At 34.3% G+C, this 22,482-nt stretch overlaps 1 protein-coding gene across 1 annotated transcript in view; it reads right to left on the bottom strand.

Moving 5' to 3' along the window:
- CARPB (Carbonic anhydrase-related protein B) overlaps positions 1–22,482 on the bottom strand; it is a 757,151-nt gene that overhangs the window by 51,108 nt on the left and 683,561 nt on the right. Inside the window, exon 8 of the mRNA XM_069834212.1 lies at positions 4,010–4,141. Coding sequence (XP_069690313.1) covers positions 4,010–4,141 — 132 coding nt within the window. The remainder of the gene's footprint in view (positions 1–4,009; positions 4,142–22,482) is intronic.

Below are 22,482 nucleotides of genomic sequence, written 5' to 3' on the forward strand. Positions count from 1 at the left end.
ACGCAGTTGTACGATGGCAAACTATGCTCAAAACACATATCAAAATAAAAGGGAGAAAGATTGATACATTGTTGTTTGTTGATAACCGGATCTTAATTGCAGGTTCGGAAGATAATTTACAAAGAACCATACATGAATTAAATCATATTACAAGTGAATATAATTTTCAAATCTCATATGAAAAAACGAAAATAATGACTCTTAGAGCAACACAAATTTGCATAAATAATAAGCCCATCCAACAACAAAGTGATTTTAATTATCTTGGTTACATTGTGTCATATACCGGCAATAGAGATGTGCAAAATAAATTAAACAAATTCCAAACACTATGTGGTACACTAAAAAGAACTTTCAAAAATTGTAATAGAGCAACAGTGTTAAAACTTTACAAAGTAATGGCGATCCCAACCTTGCATTATGGGTGTGAAAGTTGGGTCTTGACTATCTCACAACAGAAGAAAATAGAAGCTGCTGAAATGAAATTTTTGAGACAGATGGCAGATTATAAACTCATAGACAAAAAGAAGAATGAAGATATTAGAAAAGAATTGGAAATTCAGAGTCTAAATGAAACAATCATTGAATACAGACGAAGATGGCAAGATCATATACAAAGAATGGATGAAGATCGTATGAATGAATGAATGAATGAATGTTAGCCATGATGTCCCATGTTGGGCACAGGCCTCCTGTGATGGGGTTAGAACCCTCTCGACAGAGATGGCTCAAGTGTACTCGCTTGGTGAGCCAATCCAGGTGAGCTTGTCGTGTATACTACTTTTGTGACATGGTTAATAACCCTGTTCAACTTTAACTAGTCTCAGCACTTTGTTCTTTGTTCATTTATTTTCTTGCACTACACACATTATACTGACACAGGCACTTTGACAAACACTGATTGCTATTTACACTATTTACCTGACACTTTTTCAACACTGACTTTACTATTTACAAAACTTATCTCACACTTTTACTAATACTGACTGTACTATTTACAATATCTTAACAGTGATTACATTATCTATTTACAAGGACCTTCCCTAGTTCTTTCCACAAAACTCTGTTCTTTGCTGTCCTCGACCATTGTTTCCCCGCCTCTTTGGTAAACATGTCAGACCATCTGAGCCGGGGTCTTTCCTGTTCTCTCTTTCCGACGTAGGGGTCCCACATCGTGACTCCATGGGCCCATCTTGTCTGATGTAGTCTCGCCACATGTCCCCCCCCCCCCAGGTTCACTTCGTTACCGTGATTCGTTCTGCAGCGTCAATAGTGTTCGTCAGTCTTTGTAGTGTTTCGTTTGTCATTCTGTCTCGTAGTATTGCTACCACAAATATTATATAAGTATAAATCTGTAGGTAGAAGAAATGTCGGCAGGCCACGGATGAGATGGTCGGATCAGTTTTCTTGAAGACGGAACGAGCACAAAGCTTATGCCGTGATGAGGATGATAATCATGATGACTTATATCTTACTCATAGTATGCTGTACCAACTTTAAATTGTGAAGGTCACTTTTACCCCCCCCCTTTTTTTTTCAAAATTGGAGTTACTCCAGTTCGAGCAAAATTTCCTCTTTCGATTTGAATTCTGAGAAACTGTTTCCTGCTCTTCTTCGCATAATAGCAGGAATAATAATAATAATAATAATAATAATAATAATGATAATATAATCATAGTAATGATCAAGGTGAATATAAAATATGGAAAGAATGTAGACGATGTGGTGACGTTTGATACAAGGAGACACATTTTTGGGTTAGTTTGCAAATAGATTTCATCGACCATAGAGTGTCAAAGCAGTCTGGTGACAGCTGAGGCATATTTCATAATGCACAGTATTATGAAACGTTTGTCATTATTAGAAACCGAGATGCTCATTTAAAAACATTAAATATTTATTATGTAATTATCCGGTATAGAATCAAGCCGCAATACTTCCGTGGTGTGGGTGAACAGTGTTAGTTCCCTCTGACACAGGCACTTCAACGATTCAAAGAATCGTTCCTAAATAATTCAAATATTTTTGAAATACCAACACAGCAGACAGTTGTGTATCAACATTACAACTCTCGACCACAGCATTTCAAACTCTCTCCACAAACTACTCTAAGGGTTAGAGTGGTTTAAGTCCTGTCCACTAAAACTTGTAGTCTTATTTCGGTTTATTTGTGATTGTGTGCGATAAGTTTTTATAATTGCTGTAAGGAATGGGACGGACAGTAAATATATAAAGGGTATGAATAGGTGAAAATAACGAAAACACCATTGCAAATGGAAATTTTGTTTTAAACTCTAAGGATGCTATTCATAGACATTTCGCTAGCCCGCGCTACAAGCGTGCTAAACTAGCCCCGGCTATCGACTGATTACTTGTACAAGATTCATATCATATCATATCATATCATATCATATCATATCATATCATATCATATCATATCATATCATATCATATCATATATCATACCATACCATACCATACCATACCATACCATATCATATCATATATCATATCATATCATATCATATCATATCATATCATATCATATCATATCATATCATATCATATCGCTAACACTGGTTTATGAATACGAAAAAGTTAGTTCGCTGATCATCTACCGGAAGCCCGCGCTAAGAATGTCTGTGAATACGGCCCTAAAAATAAAATAATGTGTCAGTTTTCTAAAACTGTGCTTATTTTGGTCCTATGACAATTCGAAGCCCCTAAGGACGAATTTAAAGGAACCAGCGCGTGTGTGGAGCTGGAGCTCTTTAAACTGACACGCAGCTGTCATTCTGACAGACTTTGTTCTTCATTCTAACTAATTTTACTTTCCATTCAGTTCAGATTTCGCGCTGTTATATAGGAGAAAATATGTGTGGTGGACCTGTACAGGTAGGAAGAATATAGATAATATATATCATATACATGCCTTACTTTGATACTCGTTTTCTCGATTTTCAAATTTTCAACATTTTGTAACAAGTAAAATGCTCTAATTGATGCAGTTTTTCTCCAATCTCACTAACAGTGAAATTTTGCACAGAAATCCACCGCTCACAAGTAGAAAAAAAGAGTAAGACAAGAGGAACAAGGGGAAGAAAAGTAGAACAATGATAAGACAAGAAGAACAAGGAATATCGATGGAGAACAAGGGGAACATAATGAGAATAAGAGGAAGACAAAAAGAAAAATGAGAAGACAAGTAGAAAGTATCAGATAAAAAGAACAAATGGAATATGTCTAATACAAGAAAATAGGTACACAGGAGAAAAGGGGTAAGAAAAGGAGAAAATGATAAAGACAAGGAGAAAAAGTGAACGCCAGGAAAGCAATGGGAGTACAAAGAGATCAAGGGGGGGGTGGGTTGCATTTTTATGTAAGGGTGTATTCCCAGGTTATCCCTCCCCAAGTCAGAAGAAACAAGTATTTATACATCATAAAACGGAATAATCACGGCAAAAACCCACTTCGTTCACCACTAATATCATATTGACCGGAGCCGGGTATTGAACTTATGGCCATTTGCCTGACATTCTTACGTGATAGCATTGGGCCATCAAAAAGGCTTATAATAAATGAAATCCAGGGTATGCCGGAAATTTTAATTTTGAAGTCAGAAATTTATTTAAAATGATATTTCGAAACATTATTAAATTTATATTTTTGTTTAACCTCCATGCACCACACACGAGTGATGTAAATTCGTATTAGGGGAGAGTCGGGTAGTATCGGACATCGGGTAGTATCGGACAGTGCGTTTTTTTCATCTACCACCATATGGTAGTACCTGAATGACATGGTTACGTTTCTCTATGCGACATCACAGAAACGTAACCATGCCAATCAGGTACTATCATCGTGTGGTAGATGAAAGAAACTCACTGTCCGATATTACCCGATGTCCGATACTACCCGACTCTTCCCTAAGTGTTTCTGGATTAGTTAAAATGTCCTAGAAACGCAATACGTCACCACGGAATAATATAAAAATAATAGAAGTATCTACCTGCTTGACGTTGAAGTCGATGTTGGTACGGACCGGCCTGTGATGCAGGGGTTGTGGAGGTCGGAAGTTGTTCCCCAGAGGCGCCTTCGGGTGCTTCCCGTCGCCCTGCATCAGTCTTCGCAACGCGTGTAGCTGTGGACAAACAGAACCTTAATATCACCTAAATCAACACAATCACTGCTAAGTGGCTCAGGTCACGCGCGGCTCCAAAATCTTTCTCCCTTTTTTTTTCCACACACAGGAAGCGTTCGGAATAGAAACTGAGTTAGAAAATTCTTTTTCCAAGATACATCGCTGTTTACAAGCAATTTCTGAGAAATGGATAGAATTTACAAAGATAGTAGATATAGCGAAATGTTAGTAGCTGAAATATTGTCAACATTTTCTACCATAAGTAAAACTACTAATATTATGAATTCGAAAATAAGTATTTTTAATTTGAATATAATTCCAGTAAACGTCAGTGAAAATACTGGAAAAGGAATTTACAAATGAATCGTGAATTGCAGAAACCCAGTATGTTCATTTGAGTGAATTTTTCAGGAGGCACAAAAACTGATTTGTAGCAGCTTATTTGAATGCAATTTCAATCCACTTTATTACAGAAGAAATTAATTAAAATATGTCTTCATAAAGCTATTCCTTTTCCATCTCAAAAGTTGTTTTAAACTTTAATGTTCTTAAAATAAGACAAATTTATTATATTGTATTAATAAAATTCATACATAAAAATCGAAATAATTTTTTATTGTATTCTCATAGTTATGAAACAAAAGGTATGAATTCTTTAAGATTTTTTGAACCAAAATGCAACACTGCCAGAGTATTTAATCATTGTAGTAATTTAGGCCCAAGAATATATAACAAATTTATATTTAAATAACCTAATCTCGTCAATTCTAATAGTTTTAGTATTAAATTAAAAACGTTATGTATGGATTTCATAAAAATTGAAAAATTGTAAATTTTAATTTATGCATTCTTATTGCGTAGTAGACATAAGGCAAATTGTATTATATACTTCTTAATTTCAATTCAAGAATCCGCCCCTGAGCACGAGATCTACTCTTTCAGGGGCGAGCTAAAGCTTTTCTGTAATAATATTATATTTTATGTTACAATTAATAGCAAAATAAATAAATAGATGGATAGATAGATAGATAGATAGATAGATAGATAGATAGATAGATAGATAGATAGATAGATAGATAGATAGATAGATAGATAGACAGACAGACAGACAGACAGACAGACAGACAGACAGACAGACAGACAGACAGACAGACAGACAGACAGACAGATAGATAGATAGATAGATAGATAGATAGATAGATAGATAGATAGATAGATAGATAGATAGATAGATAGATAGATAGATAGATAGATAGAATAAGATAAGATAGGTAAGATAAGATTAGATAGACAGATAGACACATAGATAGATAGATAGATAGATAGATAGATAGATAGATAGATAGATAGATAGATAGATAGATAGATAGATAGATAGATAGATAGATAGATAGATAGATAGATAGATAGATAGATAGATAGATAGATAGATAGATAGATAGATAGATAGATGGATGGATAGATAGATGGATGGATGGATGGATGGATGGATGGATGGACGGACGGACGGACGGACGGACGGACGGACGGACGGACGGACAGACAGACAGACAGACAGACAGACAGACAGACAGACAGACAGATAGATAGATAGATAGATAGATAGACAGATAGATAGATAGACAGACAGATAAATAAATAAATAAAGAGATAGATAAATAAATAAATAAACAAACAAATAAATAAATTGTACGAACGCTGTTTCATCTTATTAATAATTATGCTAATAGGATGTAACCACGAGTGCAATTTAATAAGATTATTCAACGAATAAAATTAAATAACTTGTAAAACGGAATTACTTACGCAAATTATAATAATTTTTATGAAATACGGCAATAAGACATTACATTATGTTGCCTTGTAATGAAGTTCAAAAACAAACAGCTATCTATCACAGCATACTAAATACTATTGCCAACTGCTCAGAGCGGAAATACGAAACAATACTGAACCTCAAAAGTGTGTGTGTGTGTATCCAATGCCTACCCACTTAACTTGCGTGATTCGGGTTCAGCATACTGCGGATAGATGGCAGGATTGTGACCCATTTTCAAGTTTAACACCACTTCAGCGTGTCACGCTGTGCATGATATGTATCTGTGAAGAGTTATGTCGTGTACGAATCTCAAAAGTAAGATAAATTGAAATGTTACATTAACAGAATAAAAACACAAAAGGTTTTTACAGACATTTATTTATTGCTTGAAGTTACAGTTATTGAAAACGTAATTTTCAAAGTTAAATTTTGTTGACATTTCTTGATTTTCTGTGATTGACACTGAAGTATTGTAAAAGGCGTCTTATCAGATAAGACGCTTCCTTACAAAGCGTCTTATGAAAAAACATAACTGTGATAGGTTGATTTTAAGGCGGCTCTGAAACGTTATTGGCCAATATCGCAAATTCATCCTGTAAGTTGAATAGTCTTCAAAAGCATTCGTATTATGAAGTGACAATCTTTTTATTAAATAATAATAATAAATTCTGGTATTTGACATATGTGAACTTTAATTTTTGTTTTTAGTATTTTCTGGAAAAAAATCTGAATTGCCTGGATATGTTGAGTTTCTGCAATTCACGACTAACAATAATCATTTTATTTCTTTAAAATTACTTTTAGTTCATTTTATAAAGACTTCAAATGTGCAGAGAGAGGCAGTGAAAAGTTACCGTACTATGCAGGGGACGTGTGTGTTGAGTGCAAGTTATTAGCCTACATAGTATTACATTACTACACATGTTATTTAACTCTTTTTATGCTCGATCATGCCGAAATGTAGTAATTATACACCTGATAGCAGCCCTTTAATGGACCTCATTAAAGTACGTCTACTCATTAAAGAAAACATCATTGCAGCAATATGAAAGCGCAAGTATCGATTATTCTCGGATATGCAATCGAAAGACAACTAGCGAAATGTCACGGAGGCTGGAAATCCAATACTGTCGCAGAAGGTTATGTTCTGTTACTATAATAATTAGCGTTAATTGTAAATAATATCCAAATAAATTCAATTTGTCATCTCGTTTTTCAATGTCTAAATCAATTTCCAGGTTATATCAAGATTAATGTTCATTTTACTCTCTAGATTATATCATGGTCAATGACATTTGTTCCTCGGAAAAAAATCAATACTTTCGCGTCTGCGCACATCTCACAATTTACGAGATATTGCACAAGATCAGTTCCGCTCCCCAGTCAGATAAGAATAACATGAATACTTATGAATAATTTCGAGTTAGAAATATGGTCGAGCATAAAAAGTCGTATGAAACTCTCCAATAATGGTAATTAAGACGCTCGTATGAAAATTATGAAACTCGCTTGCGCTCGTTTCATAAACATACTCGCGTCTTAATTACTATCATTATAGGCTCCTTGCATAATGTACTATTGTGTTATTTGTGACTCTACTCAACTGAACACTCCGTACACTTCCCAGAATCCGCACACTACATTTTGCAAAGAATGTGGCGAGTTCCTATCTTATATAGCCTACTGATTATGCTATTTGGTTCATAACCTAATGCTTTATTTTGCTTATAAACAAATGCTGAAGGTCTCATTTCACTCTGTATTCGTTGGCTAAGAAGTGATAGCTCGCATCTGCAAAAATGGGCATTAGGTTTAACTACATTATTATTATATTCACAAAATGGGACAGTTATTAATACGGTAGCAGAATATTTGTCCATTCGTAATTTGGTCCTTATTGTACGTTTTCCCAGTTGTATGTTTGTTCTGCATAAAATTTTGTCCACAAATCTTTCGTCCATGTCATTTCTGTATTATGTAAAATTTCGTCCTATATATTTTGTCCTTACCTGATATAGTCCAAATTTATTTACTTGAAATTTTCGTAGCTGTGCTTAATACAAAAATATATAAAACATGAGATTTATTTTCAGTTATTTCATACAACAAAGATCACGCATTCATTGCAGCTATTTCTTAGAAAGTGTAATTCTTTAATTTGCATCTTCGGGGTTCTGCGGGTTTCTGTGTAATTTCAAATGGTAAGAAATTGCCCTCAAGTATTGTTTGAGCTGTCCATTTTCTTTATATTCAGCGTAATGCCTAACAATATTTTCTACGCGTGTTTTGGCAACAGATGGCCTGTAACTTAAATGACCTCTGATGATCTGTGGAATTGTATGTTCTGTTTCGGCCTGTATTTTTTTTAATGTTTTCCAAAAAGCGCCAAATGTTGGCATGATGTGTCGCTACAACTTTTCCAAGCTTTGAATGAAAGCCTTCCACTGAATTATTTGTTCTTTGCCTCCCATCCAGAACTAGTTGGTAAACATTCCATATATCTGGAATGAAAAGAGGAGGAATAGCTCTTCGTCAGCCAAGTGCAAGTCTTCCTCGAATGTACACTGTTTTCGTGTATGTAGCAAATTGTATAACAAATTCATCCAGGTGGTCCATTAGTTCATCAAAAGTACGAAGTAAGTCTTTTATGAGCACAAAAGTAGTTCCAAAAGTTCCAATAAATTATTCCTTACACTTGCAACAACTTCTACATAGGACAGACAGGCAGATCATTTCAAACACGTTACAAAGAACACATCACAGCAATAACAAAATTACAAAACACCTCCACATATGCAGAACACATCACAAATGCCAACCATACCTACAGAGACATCAACACAGACATGGAAATACTGCACATCCAACCAAAAAGCCAGAAACTCAACACACTAGAACAATATGAAATATACAGACACACGAAAACACACCCCAACGATATTCTCAACACACAACTCAACTTCAAAACACATACACTCTTTGACTCTACACTACGAACGCACCCACACAGGAAACAAGAGGCGCCAAAATCAACAACGACCAGTTCCGAAGATGACCGAAAATAGGTCGAAACATGTAAACAAGGTACGTTAGAATTTAACACAAGAAAGTTATCATACATATTCCGAAGTGATACAATGTTAAAAGTTGTGTAATCCAGATGTATATTCCTTACAATTGGATCATCGTAGTTTAAATATTGCTCTATCATTTTTTATTTTTCCATTATTTGATGTTCTACTGTTGGCATCTGTTTAAAATGTGCTTCTAGTATCTGAAAATCCAAAATCAATCACAATTGGACAATATGTACATTGGACTAAATTTTTGTGGATTAAAAATTTTCTGAACGAAATTTACTCTTGGACAAAAATGCTATGGACTTATTCCACTGTGTTGGTCATAGAAACTTGTACGAAATGTTGTATTTGATGAAAATGTTTGGACAAACATTCCTGAAAGCATTAATACAGTATTCTGTCGCCGAGTAGAAAGACTTGAAAAGCAGAAAAATTATATAAAATACTAGTGGCTTGTGCAGCAAATGCTGCTGCAAACTAAGTTCGTTAGACGTTCAAATAAAAATTTTTCAGATTTATTTTCAATGAAGAATATTTGACAATTTGATAGTTATTTGCTTCCATAATAATGAAACATACTCCCTCTGAATGGGTTTTTTAGGCCACATACTTTTTCTTGAACCTATCCACCTTCAGTTTTTGAGTTTCAACGCGGAAACGCAAGCATCAATGTCAGGACGATAGCAATAGTTATTTTAGGCCTATTGTTTATCGTAGTGTGTTTTGTTTTGTTCTGAAATTCAATCAAGTCGGCCGTGATTCAATAAAATTAAGCCTAGTTCTCAAAACTGACAACAGATGGATTTTGGAAAATAGGAAAATTGACATTTCACTGAAAACTACAATTTTTCCGAAAAACTTTGAATGCCTGGCATGAAAATGAGGGGTCACTCATTAAAATCCATTCAGCCGTTTTCCCGTAATTTCCATTACCAGTTCAAATTATATATGTAGATTTTTCTGTTTTGGGAAAAATTGATTTTTAAAAGTTTATTTATTTGTTTGTAAATTTACAGATACGAGATATTACCACTTCTTAGCCACAATAACTCACTATTAATTCTATAATACGAGTAATTTTCTTTTGTATGTCCCGTACTTACTAGTATGTTTTACGAAACACAGCTTAACGTAGATGCCTTGAAATATGATAAATTTGCAGGAAATACGACCTCATTGCAGTGCTACACGTACAACTGTGTTAAAAATTGCTTGATATATATGACGTGGAGAATATTCAAATATTTAGTAGGGCACGAGTCATTTGTTTGTAACACTGCGCGTTGGTTATGAATAGTAGACAGCCACAAGCATGCATAATTAGTTTTACGGCGACAGTATTTATGTGGCAAGGGGCATACATTATGGCAAACAATTTTATTGACAGGGCATATACTAGCATTAAAATTGATACTCTGCTTCAAACAATGAGGGACTGTGATTGATATAATTGTGTTTGAGAATCAAAACTCTAAGCCTTACAGAGCACATTTAAATATAATTTTACAACGTAAAGTGAACCTTTTGTCGATTTCATTTCAATTCCAGTATGAACTGTGAGTCTCTCTGAGGCCTGTTTCACAATGTTTACAATTTTTGTAAATTTAATTTAATTTTTTTTTTGTGAACTTCTGTTTCACAATCTTAGTTTATAAGTTTCAACTTCAAATCTTTATTTGCATCTATTTTCGTGAGGATCATGTTTCTGATACATATGTTAAATCAGATTGTATTAGGGATTGGTAAACGCACAGTTTCACAGAAAAAGAGGGTCGTCTAATTTTATTAATTTTACTGCATTACACGTCACAGTGGGTAAATATGTACATGGCAGGTTTAGAGAATAACCGTCTTCAGAACATGAGAGGGGTGATATTAGGAGAGATAACGATAAAGTGCATAAGATTTGCGGATGATATGGTGTTGTTAACAGTACTGTTAGCCAACCAGGAGATATACCGTGAAAGGAATGTGCTTACTATTGCGTCATCTATTGGAGCGAAGTAGTTAGATAATATTACCGTTATAACGTCAGTTTAAAAAACATGCGCTCTCCTGCATATGTTATTTCCTGTATGTAGGGATTAAAAGACCAGGGGCCATATTCATAGACATTCTTAGCGCGGGATTCCGGTGGATGATCAGCGAACTAACGTTTGTCATATTCATAAACCAGTGTTAGCGATATGATATAATATGAATCCTGTACAAGTAAACAGTCGATAGCCGGGGATAGTTTAGCACGCTCGTAGCGCGGGCTAGCGAAATGTCTATAATAGCATCCCAGGAGATTAACAGTGATCTAATTTTGTAACTAGGGTAGTATAAAAATGTGTACATCAGTGTTATGGTTTGTGCTTCGAGAGGTACTAGTACCTATGTGTGTGATCTTATGACATCAACATTCATTCACAACATCACCCCGCTTCGTCTCATTCCCTGGAGACTTTATCGTGGTTGGAGTACAGTAGAGATGATATCAAGTCGTGAACAGTATGGAATGAAGATAAGTGGAAACAAGACAAAGACCATAGATGTCGGAAGAAAATGAAGAAGGCGAACAAGTGGACAGATTCATATACTTGGAGTGTACTATAAGTAGCAACAAGAGTTGCTGCCAGGATGTGGCTAAGACAAAGGAAGCTTTTAACAGAAAAAGGAAAATCTTCTGCGGACCTCTGGAAAAATAACTAAGGAGGACACTAGTAAAGTGCTTTGTGTGGAGTATGGTATTATATTGTAAGGAAAATAAATAAGAACATTATGAAGAGGTGAAGAGAAACGATCATTTCAAATACATTATATTATTAGGAGACTAGAAGCATTTTAAATATGGATATGGAGAAGAATGGAACGTGTGAAGTAGACAGAATAAGAAATGAAACTGTGTTGGAAAGAGTGGGTGAAGAAAGAATGATGCTGAAACTGACCAGGAAGAGGAAAAGGAATTGGTTGGGTCACTGGCTGAGAAGAAACTGCATACTGAAGGATGCACTGGAAGAAATGGTGAACGGGAGAAGAGTTCGGTGTAGTAGAAGATATCTGATCATAGGCGTCATGAAGATATATGGATCATATTTCTATCATAAAAATAGAGTGAAATTTGTAGCTCAGCCACATGATCATAATACAAGACGAAATGAAATTCTTAATTTAGCTGAACCTAAGGGCTTCACATCTGCTGCTTTACTACACAGTACAAATTATGGTCCACGTCTATATAATTCGATAATAAAATTTCATCCAGAATTGACTACTTTAAGCTATGAAATTTTCAGATCCTGAATTAAAAAATTTATATGACAGACTTCCCTGTACTATATTATGTACCATGTACTGTAAAACAAGTTTATTTCTATCCTAAGTATATTTTTTCTATCTTATCTTGGTTACTATATCAACATGACCTGTACTAATTATACTACTCACAATAAGTTAATATTAATCCACCAATATCAACTTCGTCTCTTTTTTCACTCAGTGTATTACTAGTATTATTATTACTAAATTTATTATTATCATCTTTATGTGGCTTTTTTTCTTAAGTATTTTGTCTACAAAGTATGTATATTTATGTAACGGAACTGTCCCCGAACACGAGCTTTGCTCTTTCGGGGTACTAACCCATATCTGCCTAGTGTTGTGTTTTCGCAACAGTCTGCATTAGCTATTTTTCTGCAAAAATGCAAAGGAATGAATTACAAAATTAACTTTTATTTAATTGCTGTGTATACTAGAAGAATCAAAGGAGCCTGCAGTACAATAATTAACTTCCATTTCAATTTCATGTGGCGGTGGAAAAATTATGAAAATATTCAACAAAAAAAGTCTTGGGCATAAATGGGTTAATGTAACGTTTTTTATGTACAGTATATGTTATTATTAAATAAATCTAAATAAATAAATAAATAAATAAACTTAACTTAAACAAATATATATATGAGGAAACAAAGAGGAAGGCGGAAAATAGGAAAGATTCCAGAAAGCTGGGTTTGCTCGGGCAGAATACTAAATGAATGAAATGAAATTAGAAGTTTGTGCAAGTACACTCTTTTTTTAAAACAATGGCTGTCTTAGTTTCCTTACATTTATATAAATGAGTATTTAGTCATCTTTTCTGTTTACCGGGTTCACTTATCTCGCACTCGTCCGTTGAAAACATGTTGACACAATATGTATAAACAATCAGAACGAATAGTATATCAAATTAAACAAAACTGGTTTCCAGTATGAGTGACTTGCATGTTATCAACACCTGACTTACAGGGAACGCACTCTAACATTGAAACATGGTTACGTTGAGTATGGATTTCAACATATCAAAGTATATGATTATGTCTCGTGACGAGAATATTGTACGAAATGGAAATATAAAAATTCCAAATTTATCCTTTGAAGAGGTGGAAAAATTCAAATACCTGGGAGCAACAGTAACAAATATAAATGACACTCGGGATGAAATTAAACACAGAATAAATATGGGAAATGCCTGTTATTATTCGGTTGAGAAGCTTTTATCATCCAGTCTGCTGTCAAAAAATCTGAAAGTTAGAATTTATAAAACAGTTATATTACCGGTTGTTCTTTATGGTTGCGAAACGTGGACTCTTAGTTTGAGAGAGGAAGATAGGTTAAGGGTGTTTGAGAATAAGGTGCTTAGGAAAATATTTGGGGCTAAAAGGGATGAAGTTACAGGAGAATGGAGAAAGTTACACAACGCAGAACTGCACGCATTGTATTCTTCACCTGACATAATTAGGAACATTGAATCCAGACGTTTGAGATGGCAGGACATGTAGCACGTATGGGCGAATCCAGAAATACATATAGGGTGTTAGTTGGGAGGCCGGAGGGAAAAAGATCTTTGGGGAGGCCGAGACGTAGATGGGAAGATAATATTAAAATGGATTTGAGGGAGGTGGGATAAATATGATGATAGAGACTGGATTGATCTTGCTCAGGATAGGGACCTATGGCGGGCTGATGTGAGGGCGGTAATGAACCTTCGGGTTTCTTAAAAGCCAGTTAAGTAAGTATGGATTTCAACATATGATGATGCGCGTAGGCTGCGACTTTTATGTTTTCACATGAAACGAAAATGACAAAATGAGCGACTTGCGGGGATTTAAAACTAACCGATTCAATTAAGCTCCTCAAACAGTTAAGTGTTAGATGTGAGTTTATCATTCTACTAAGTCAGATATTATTTCCGGCGTTGTCTGAAATGGCATTTATGGCGGACAACATCGGAGAAATAGGTAGGCCTATTAAAAATTACTCTTTCTAATCAATTTTGATCGGAAGCCCAGCTAAATTTATTTGCTTCATAGAACACAAATACAGATAAGATCATGATGATGGGATATAATGAAGTGAATTCTTAATGAACTTATATAAGTGTAATAAATTATATCTAAAACATTGAGAATGCTAAGGTGATATATTTCCCTTCGAGAAGCATGAAATGCTTAATGAAATACAGATAAAGCAAAATTAATTCAGTAAATGAAAAGGTATTTTAGAATTCATTAAGTGTACAGATTTTCCAGGTAGATAAGTCCTTTCTGTACTCCGTCTAGACATGGTATGTATTTAGCACGAGCTCTGAACATCACTTAGGAAATAAGGTGCAATAAATCACGAAGCGAAACCACGCTCTGACTTGCGACTGGAATGCCTATTATTTGTATCAGAAATTCTTCCATCGTTGATGTGGAAGAGGGCGACAGAAAAACAGACAGTAGAAGATAATAAATCATTTCTGTGTTCTGTATGCATATGCTGGGTCGAGTTGCCAACCGTGTGCAAAACAAGACCATGTGCGTACACTAGTAAAATCGGAACGGGAATGAATATGAGTATTAGTCCATTATTAATGTGAAGAAATTTACCCATGAAAACTAAATATTATCCATGTGCTAAAAAGGATAAATGTTCATCTCCCCTCTTGCTTAAAAAAGTCCCTTGTGCAGACACTTGTATTTCCCTATTTCGACTATGCGGACATTTTACTGACTGACCTCTCCAGCGACAACAAAATGAAACTTCAACGTGCTCATAATTTGTGTGTACGTTTTGTAAGCAATGTTCGTAAATATGATCATATTACCCCATCCCTGGAAGCAATAGGTTGGCTTAAACTAGATAAGCAAAGAAATTTACATTCACTTCTCTTTCTCTTCGAAATCTTGAACTCTTCTATTCCTTCGTACCTGTCGTCTCGCTTCACTTACCTTTCTTCCCACCATAATCTGAACACACGCTCTCGTCAAGAAACAATACTAACAATACCATCCCATCGCACCTCCTCATACTCATCTTCTTTCACAATAGCCCTGCCAAGACTCTGGAATTCGCTACCTGCTAGCATCAGGGACTGTCGAAATAAAATTGAATTCAAACGAAAACTTACTAGGCACTTGGTCAGTAATTGATTTCTTGTAAATAGTTTCTTTAATCTATCACAAAATATTTCAATATTCAGTAATTTCATTACTATACAATGTTGTTATTCTAGATTTAATGTGTAATTAAGTAAATATAAAATATTCTTTGTTTCTCTATGATAAATTATCTAGCTTTAATTATTCAGGTAATCTTTTCGTACTTTGATTTTATTGTAATTGTAATTGTAAATTTAATACTAATTGTAATGTTATTTGTAATTGTAATTGTAAATTTAAAACTAATTGTAATTTTATTGTTCATATTGTAGTTGGAATCTCCTGGTAGAGGGGCAGAGAAGGCCTGACGGCCTTATCTCTACCAGGTTAAATAAATAAATACTACTAATACTAAATACTACTAAATATGACATCATCAGATAAGCTGAGATTATTGCGTACTTAAGGGGAGAGGATGGTATTTTTTAAAACTTTTTTCCTATTTTTTGTATATAGAGAGCTCATAGCTGTAGGAACTCAACCAAATATAAATATTTTGAAAAAAAAAAATTATTTGGGGGCCCAAATTTGAAAAAAATATATACCCAATGCAGGATTGTACTAAAACTGATATATCTAAACCGTTTTTAAAGATAGATTCAAAATTTTTTTGCAATGTATTTGCAAAAGTATGTTCCACAAACTGTCTGTAACAGAATGTTGATATTAGTCCTTATGTTTGTAAAATAAACAATTAAAATTTAATAACAATTTTCTGATTTCCTTTCTTGCAAACAAACGGACATATTTTTAAAATAAAATCAATTAACAAAATTCTGTTACAGAGAAACGTTTCCTAATATCTAAAGAATGTTTGTTGTAAATTTCATGCACGTATCTTTAATAGTTCACGAATTATATCCATTTTTGTCAGGCAATGTAGCAAAAAAAAAAAATGAAGTTACTGGAAACCGATAAAAGTGGGCGTGTGATTTAAAAATCCATAGCGCAGGAAGTTTAAAAATGACGTCTCAACGTCCGATAAGGGCACAAATACCCACAAAATGTTATTCAATGTATTCCAAACCAATAAAGAGTATTTTAAAGATTTTTTTAAATTTAGTTTACCGGAAACAACAATAAAAGTGGGCGAGTGATTTAAAAATCTATAACGCAGGAAGCTTAAAAATGGCGACTCAACATCCGATAAGGGCACAAATACCCACAAAATGTTATGTTATCCATTCCACACATATCACAGAGTATTTTAAAGATTTTTTTTTAATTTACTCATTTTTCACCAAAAAATACCATCTTCTCCCCTTAATGGACATTTTGCAGGAGTCTTCATCTCTGTAATTGTAAGTTATTCTATAAACAAAATCTCCCTCTCATTTACTATAATTTTCATATTCTTTCTCGAATTTCCCTCAACAAATTTCTCCTGATTGCTACAGTCTCTTTTCTACAAAAAGAGAAAACAGTTAATTTGATATAACCTAATTGATTTAACTCCTGATCACATAAATATCAGATTCCCATGGTATGAAATGGCAACATAAAAAGATAACAATCACCAGAATCTCCACTGTCGAGAAAAAGCATTTTTGGTAACGACCGCTAGATGGAAGCACAGTTGCAAGTTATTATTCCATGTACACTATCTACTGGGCACTGTTTTTGTCTCTTTAGAACCTCGTGGTACCACCTCTTGTTGCTATAACAGCAGCCACCCTGTCAGGCAAGTTCTCCATTAATTTGTGTAGGATATCCACTGGAAGGCGTCGCCATTCCTCTTGTAACATGGCACTCAGTTGAACAATGGAAGCTAAAGTTGGCCGCATCTCCCGAGACCTCAATCGCCGGTCCAATTTATTACAAATGTACTCAATGGGGTTGAGATCAGGACTCTGTGCAGACCAGTCCAACCGGTGAACTGCATAGTAGCCGCCGAAACATGGCGCAAACTTCCATTGTCCAACTGAGTGCCATGTTGCAAGAGGAATGGCGACGCATTCCAGTGGATATCCTAAACAAACTAGTGGAGAGCATGCCTGACAGGGTGGCTGCTGTTATAGCAACAAGAGGTAGTACCACGAGGTTCTAAAGGGAAAAAAACAATGCCCAATTACTTTTTGGTAGATAGTGTATTTCCATAAGAGTTATAACGTGAGTTCTTTTGCAGTCGCTATATGGCAGCATAATGAAATTGATAAAAACTGTCGTCTTAACACTATAGGAAGTAAATTAATTTTGCACCGCTGTTTAGCGATTTTCCGTAAAGGAGTATTGGCAATGTTTGGTTCGGGTCTGAATTTTGAGATTTTTCTGCTTCAGTACGCGGTATCGTTAAGTAACGACTAACATAGACGTTTAAATAGGCTAAAGTACTCGTTATTACGTTATTACTGTGGTGATGTTTGTAATATAATAATGGATACATTTGTCATACGAGGAGGTGACAAAACTTCAGTGACACAAAAGTGATTGTGTTAGTAATGATGGGACTAGGCCCAGTAAATCCAGCCTACATGGAAATAGTTTTACTACGCGTGCTTTGTCAAACGCTTTTGCAAGCCAGTGAACTAGATTTTGGTTATTTTCCGACATTTTTTTAATGTTAGTCGTAAGCAACTTGAAATATTTTTATTAAGAAATTTAATGTGTTGCGTAAGCTTCAAAGATTCGCGCTACTGACTACACGCAACAATTTATTGTATATGTCATGTACGTGTATGTTGTGAGGGAGGGGATATGCCTATTTTTTAAATCGATGTATGACATGGGAAAATACCGCCTCTGGTTTTTTCCCCACTCACCTCGCTGGTTATATGTGATCAGGGATTTAACCAAGAAACATAAAAATACAACCCACAATGTTAAAGACAATGCCAGTTTTAAAGCCAAGTAACTTTTTATAATGAAAATTATGAGACAGAACTGCTGGCACCATTTAAGTAATAGGAAACATGAGGCTTTATTAAATGTGTTTTTAATTCTTTCTGCAGTATTCTTATTTTTGATAATATGGTGAAGCAATTGATTGAAATTTTATGGCAAAAATTGTTGATCTTAAATGAGTTCTTACTGCATTTAGTTATATCATGTCGGTTTATGGGTAAAATTTCCCTGCAATTCTTTTTCCACATCAAATTTCATTACAACCTGACCAGGAATCGAGCCAGGGATGATACCTGGCTTCAATACCAGCGTGATAGCACTTATGCCACAGACGATACTTTGACTATCAGTACACAGGCATACAATGTAGCTAGTTTGAGTGTCTCAGTTGCTAGAGCTAACGATTCGACCATTCATCAAAAAATGATATCCTGTTTTGTCAACCACAGTATATTGAATATGCAGTAAAAAGTGTCATGTTCCTAGCATCAAGATTGTAAGAGCCTTTACACTTCGAACCTGACTAAATGTGCTGAAAAAAGTGTGGGAAAACGGCTCGTAAAATCTGCATGGAATTAAAGTTCAAGGGTGCAGCCATTTTTATATTGCGTAATTTTTATGCTTTCAAGAGCTGCAAAGCATTGCAACTTGTTCAACATATAAATAAGAGATGCTGATTCATTTTTCAGAAAATAAAAACGAAATTACTATTTTTGACTGAATTTGATCAAAATGTCATCAGTCTTACCCCCTCCCCCCAACACAAAATAGTCACTTCAAAATATCAGACGCTTTTGAAGATAATCAATTTTTCTGTCCCCTGAAAAAATTTTCTGACATGGACATGCGAGGTTTCTGCAATTCAAGATTAATCTATTCTTCAACATCCAGCCATTACTGTGAAACATCTCATCGCTGCTGAATTTGTATTTCTATATTTGTTAAAGTTCAACATTTGATACTATGTAAGGGGAATAAAAACTGAGAACTGTTCGTTGCATATCTTGCTTAATGCTCGTTGAGTTGATTTACCTAGATAGTTAAACCTTCATATTTTGTATTGTGCATCGGAGTCTCTATTCAAATTTAGTTCAGAAGTAAGGTAATTAAAAGTTTCTACTTTTCTAGTGGTATTATTTATTGTTATATTTACTTGGCAACTCCTTGCCTTTAATGCACCCATTGTGTGTAGATATGTTCATACTGTATGATAAGATTAATGTGTATAGTCGGAGTGGAAATTGTTAACACAATTCACTGACGTTATTGTAATAATTTTTTTTCCTACGAAAAGAAGAAGCACGAGTTGTTTCTAAAACATTTTTTTATTTTAACTTTCAGACACATTTTTTCTGAAATCGCAATTCAGCTGTAGCTTGTGCTTTAAATTTTTCCGCTGTGGTGGATCAGTTTATTAGGAATATAATGATTATTAATTAATTAGTGACGTAAGGCTGCTTGATATTGAAAGAACATGTTGGTGAGATCTTTGCCTGATATGTTTCGATTTTATTATTTACGACAAAACTTTCCACTTCTCGGATTTTCTCCAATAGAACAACCTCTGTCCTCCAAGTTGGTGGTCGTGCAAGTGGTCGATAACTAACCAATCCGTAAGAAAGCCGCTGAATTTACTACAAAAGAGAATAACCAAAATTTGTCTGAAAAAGTCTATACATTACCCTACTAAATATCTTTATTTGGGTTTTAACGTTTTCAAATTGGAGCAGATATATAAATATACGAAGGGTACACGGGAAAAACGATCACGGTCCACCAAAATTCGAAATTGAGTTAATAACGCTATCTTATAGTGGAAAGGAAGTACTGTCATGTGGTCTAGCTAGTAATAAGAAATAATCGTTCTTGACATTCCACTACGTCAATTTCTATTAAATACACACATAACAAAGTATTAAGTGCTTAAACTTTAAAATTCGTTTTTCTCGAAACTTTCTAAAATGGACCTTGATCGTTATTCCCGTGTACCCTTCAATTACATTATTAACTTTCTTTCATAAGAACAAGAAAAATTTCAGCACATACTGGCGTAATTATAATACGAGAATAAACATATTATTTCATTTCACAGAATCCAAAGTTCAACGGCTACTGGTATGAAATATGTTTTCAACTTCGATATTATTCTTCTCTAGTGTTAATATTATATTATATAATTCCATTGCCGCTCTAATTTAAATTTTAGTTCCTATTTTATTTTACTTATTTATTTTTATTATTATTATTATTATTATTATTATTATTATTATTATTATTATTATTATTATTATTTTCTATATTTCTCTTATATTAATATTGTATTATATAATTTCTGTAACTGTAATTTTAATTCTATTTCCTATTTTATTTTAATTTATATCCTCTTATAAGGCTTATAAATATTATATCTGAACTGCGACCGAACACGAGCGCTGCTCATTCGGTCTGAAATTTTGTTAATACTACTGTACCTCCTGTTTTATATTGTTTGTATTATTTTATTTATATTTCTCTTGTTTGTTTGTAATTATACTCTTTATTCTGTATATTTAAATTTAAATAAATAAATAAATAAATAAACTGTGGCTTAAAACTTTACAACAAATTAATTTCTCAGTGTCCTGTTGTAGCTAACATAAGTATGATTAAATTTAAACTGAAAATTAAAGAAATTATTAAGGTAACTTAACATAGGATTAGATAATTAATTGCTAAATATTAGTCTTATATTTGTATACTTGTGAATACCGGTTACAATCATTTTCAATTGTGATTGTTCTTTATTATATAGACTCTTGTAGAATAACTCTTCTCAAGTTTTCAGCCAGGTGAGTTGGATATTTATTTCCAAGCTTTCGAATAGCCCACTAGCCCACTGTCATCTTCTTCAGGGAATGAAGTGCAGTGCGACCATTGAATTGAATTTAAAGAGGAGAATTGTGAGGAGAAATTTAAAAAGTGCGCAAAACGCGTCCTTGCAAGGGATTCGGGGCTGTAAGAAACTAAATATGTGAGCTTTAAGCCTGTTGGCCACTTGTTTCACTCCGGGTTACGCTGTCCCCGGAAGGAGCTCTAGTGGGACCATAATATCTAGCCGATATGTATACACGTCAGTAGGGCTTCCCCCTGCTGGCCAATCAGGGGGTAGTTCCCAGTTCCGACCCCCTGCCGCATTCTGGTTGGTCGAAGCGGTGGCCAATCAGGAGCTAGTTCCTGGTCCCGATTGCCTGGCCTTGGCACTTCGTGACAGTAAACAAATAGCAGGGAGCGAAGTACAAAAGAAAAAGTAATATCATGGAATTAAGTTTTGTGTGTCAAATATTAACACCTGTGACATGGCTTCTACGTGTGTCGGTAAACATCACGTCATATATTGGACAGAGTTATGTAACAACAGACCAACCAGCAAAATTACTTTTTACAGATATTTAAATATTTAATTGGAATTAATTATAAACCAATATTATCAATTTTATTCAAATTAAATTGACTGGGCGTGGAATAAAATATTTTCAATACTGAACTGGGAGTTATTTATCATGGTAATTAACATGAAGTAAATTTTGCTGTAACAAATTATCTGTTGGTCCATTAGGAATTTAGTTACACTTATTTGCCGACAGAGTGGAGGGTAAGGTCATCGCCTAAAATGCCATCTAGTATGCAACTAAGGTATTACTAGGACGCGAGGGGGGAGAAATTTGGTACAGAGGTTCTAATTTTGGCTTAGATTTCTTTAATAACTTGCTGGAAAACTCCGAAACGGGACACATGGCTTAAAGTCCCTCACGGAATTTTATTACAGATTAAATGAAAAATAATATGTAATAATCCTTTATAGGAAAAGGTATAAAGAATACCGATTAAAAAGCAGTGAAACCTATACTGTAATACAGGATAATTGTGCTCAACCTTACAAATAGTTAAAATAATGAATATAGGAACCACCTGTATTAAATACCAATATTCAACACAGTACAATGTTGTCACTAGCCGTAACCATAATATACTATTCTAAATGTGCTTTTCTTTTCAATAAAATGCAGTAAATAAAATTAATGATATTGTTACATATTAGGAGATACTAACAATATAATAAATATAATATGAAATTAATAACCAACATGATTTGATTACCTGGTTGGGGTTTTCCGAGGT

The sequence above is a fragment of the Periplaneta americana genome, chromosome 9 (genome assembly GCF_040183065.1).
Source record: "Periplaneta americana isolate PAMFEO1 chromosome 9, P.americana_PAMFEO1_priV1, whole genome shotgun sequence".
Classification (NCBI taxonomy): Eukaryota; Metazoa; Arthropoda; class Insecta; order Blattodea; family Blattidae; genus Periplaneta; species Periplaneta americana.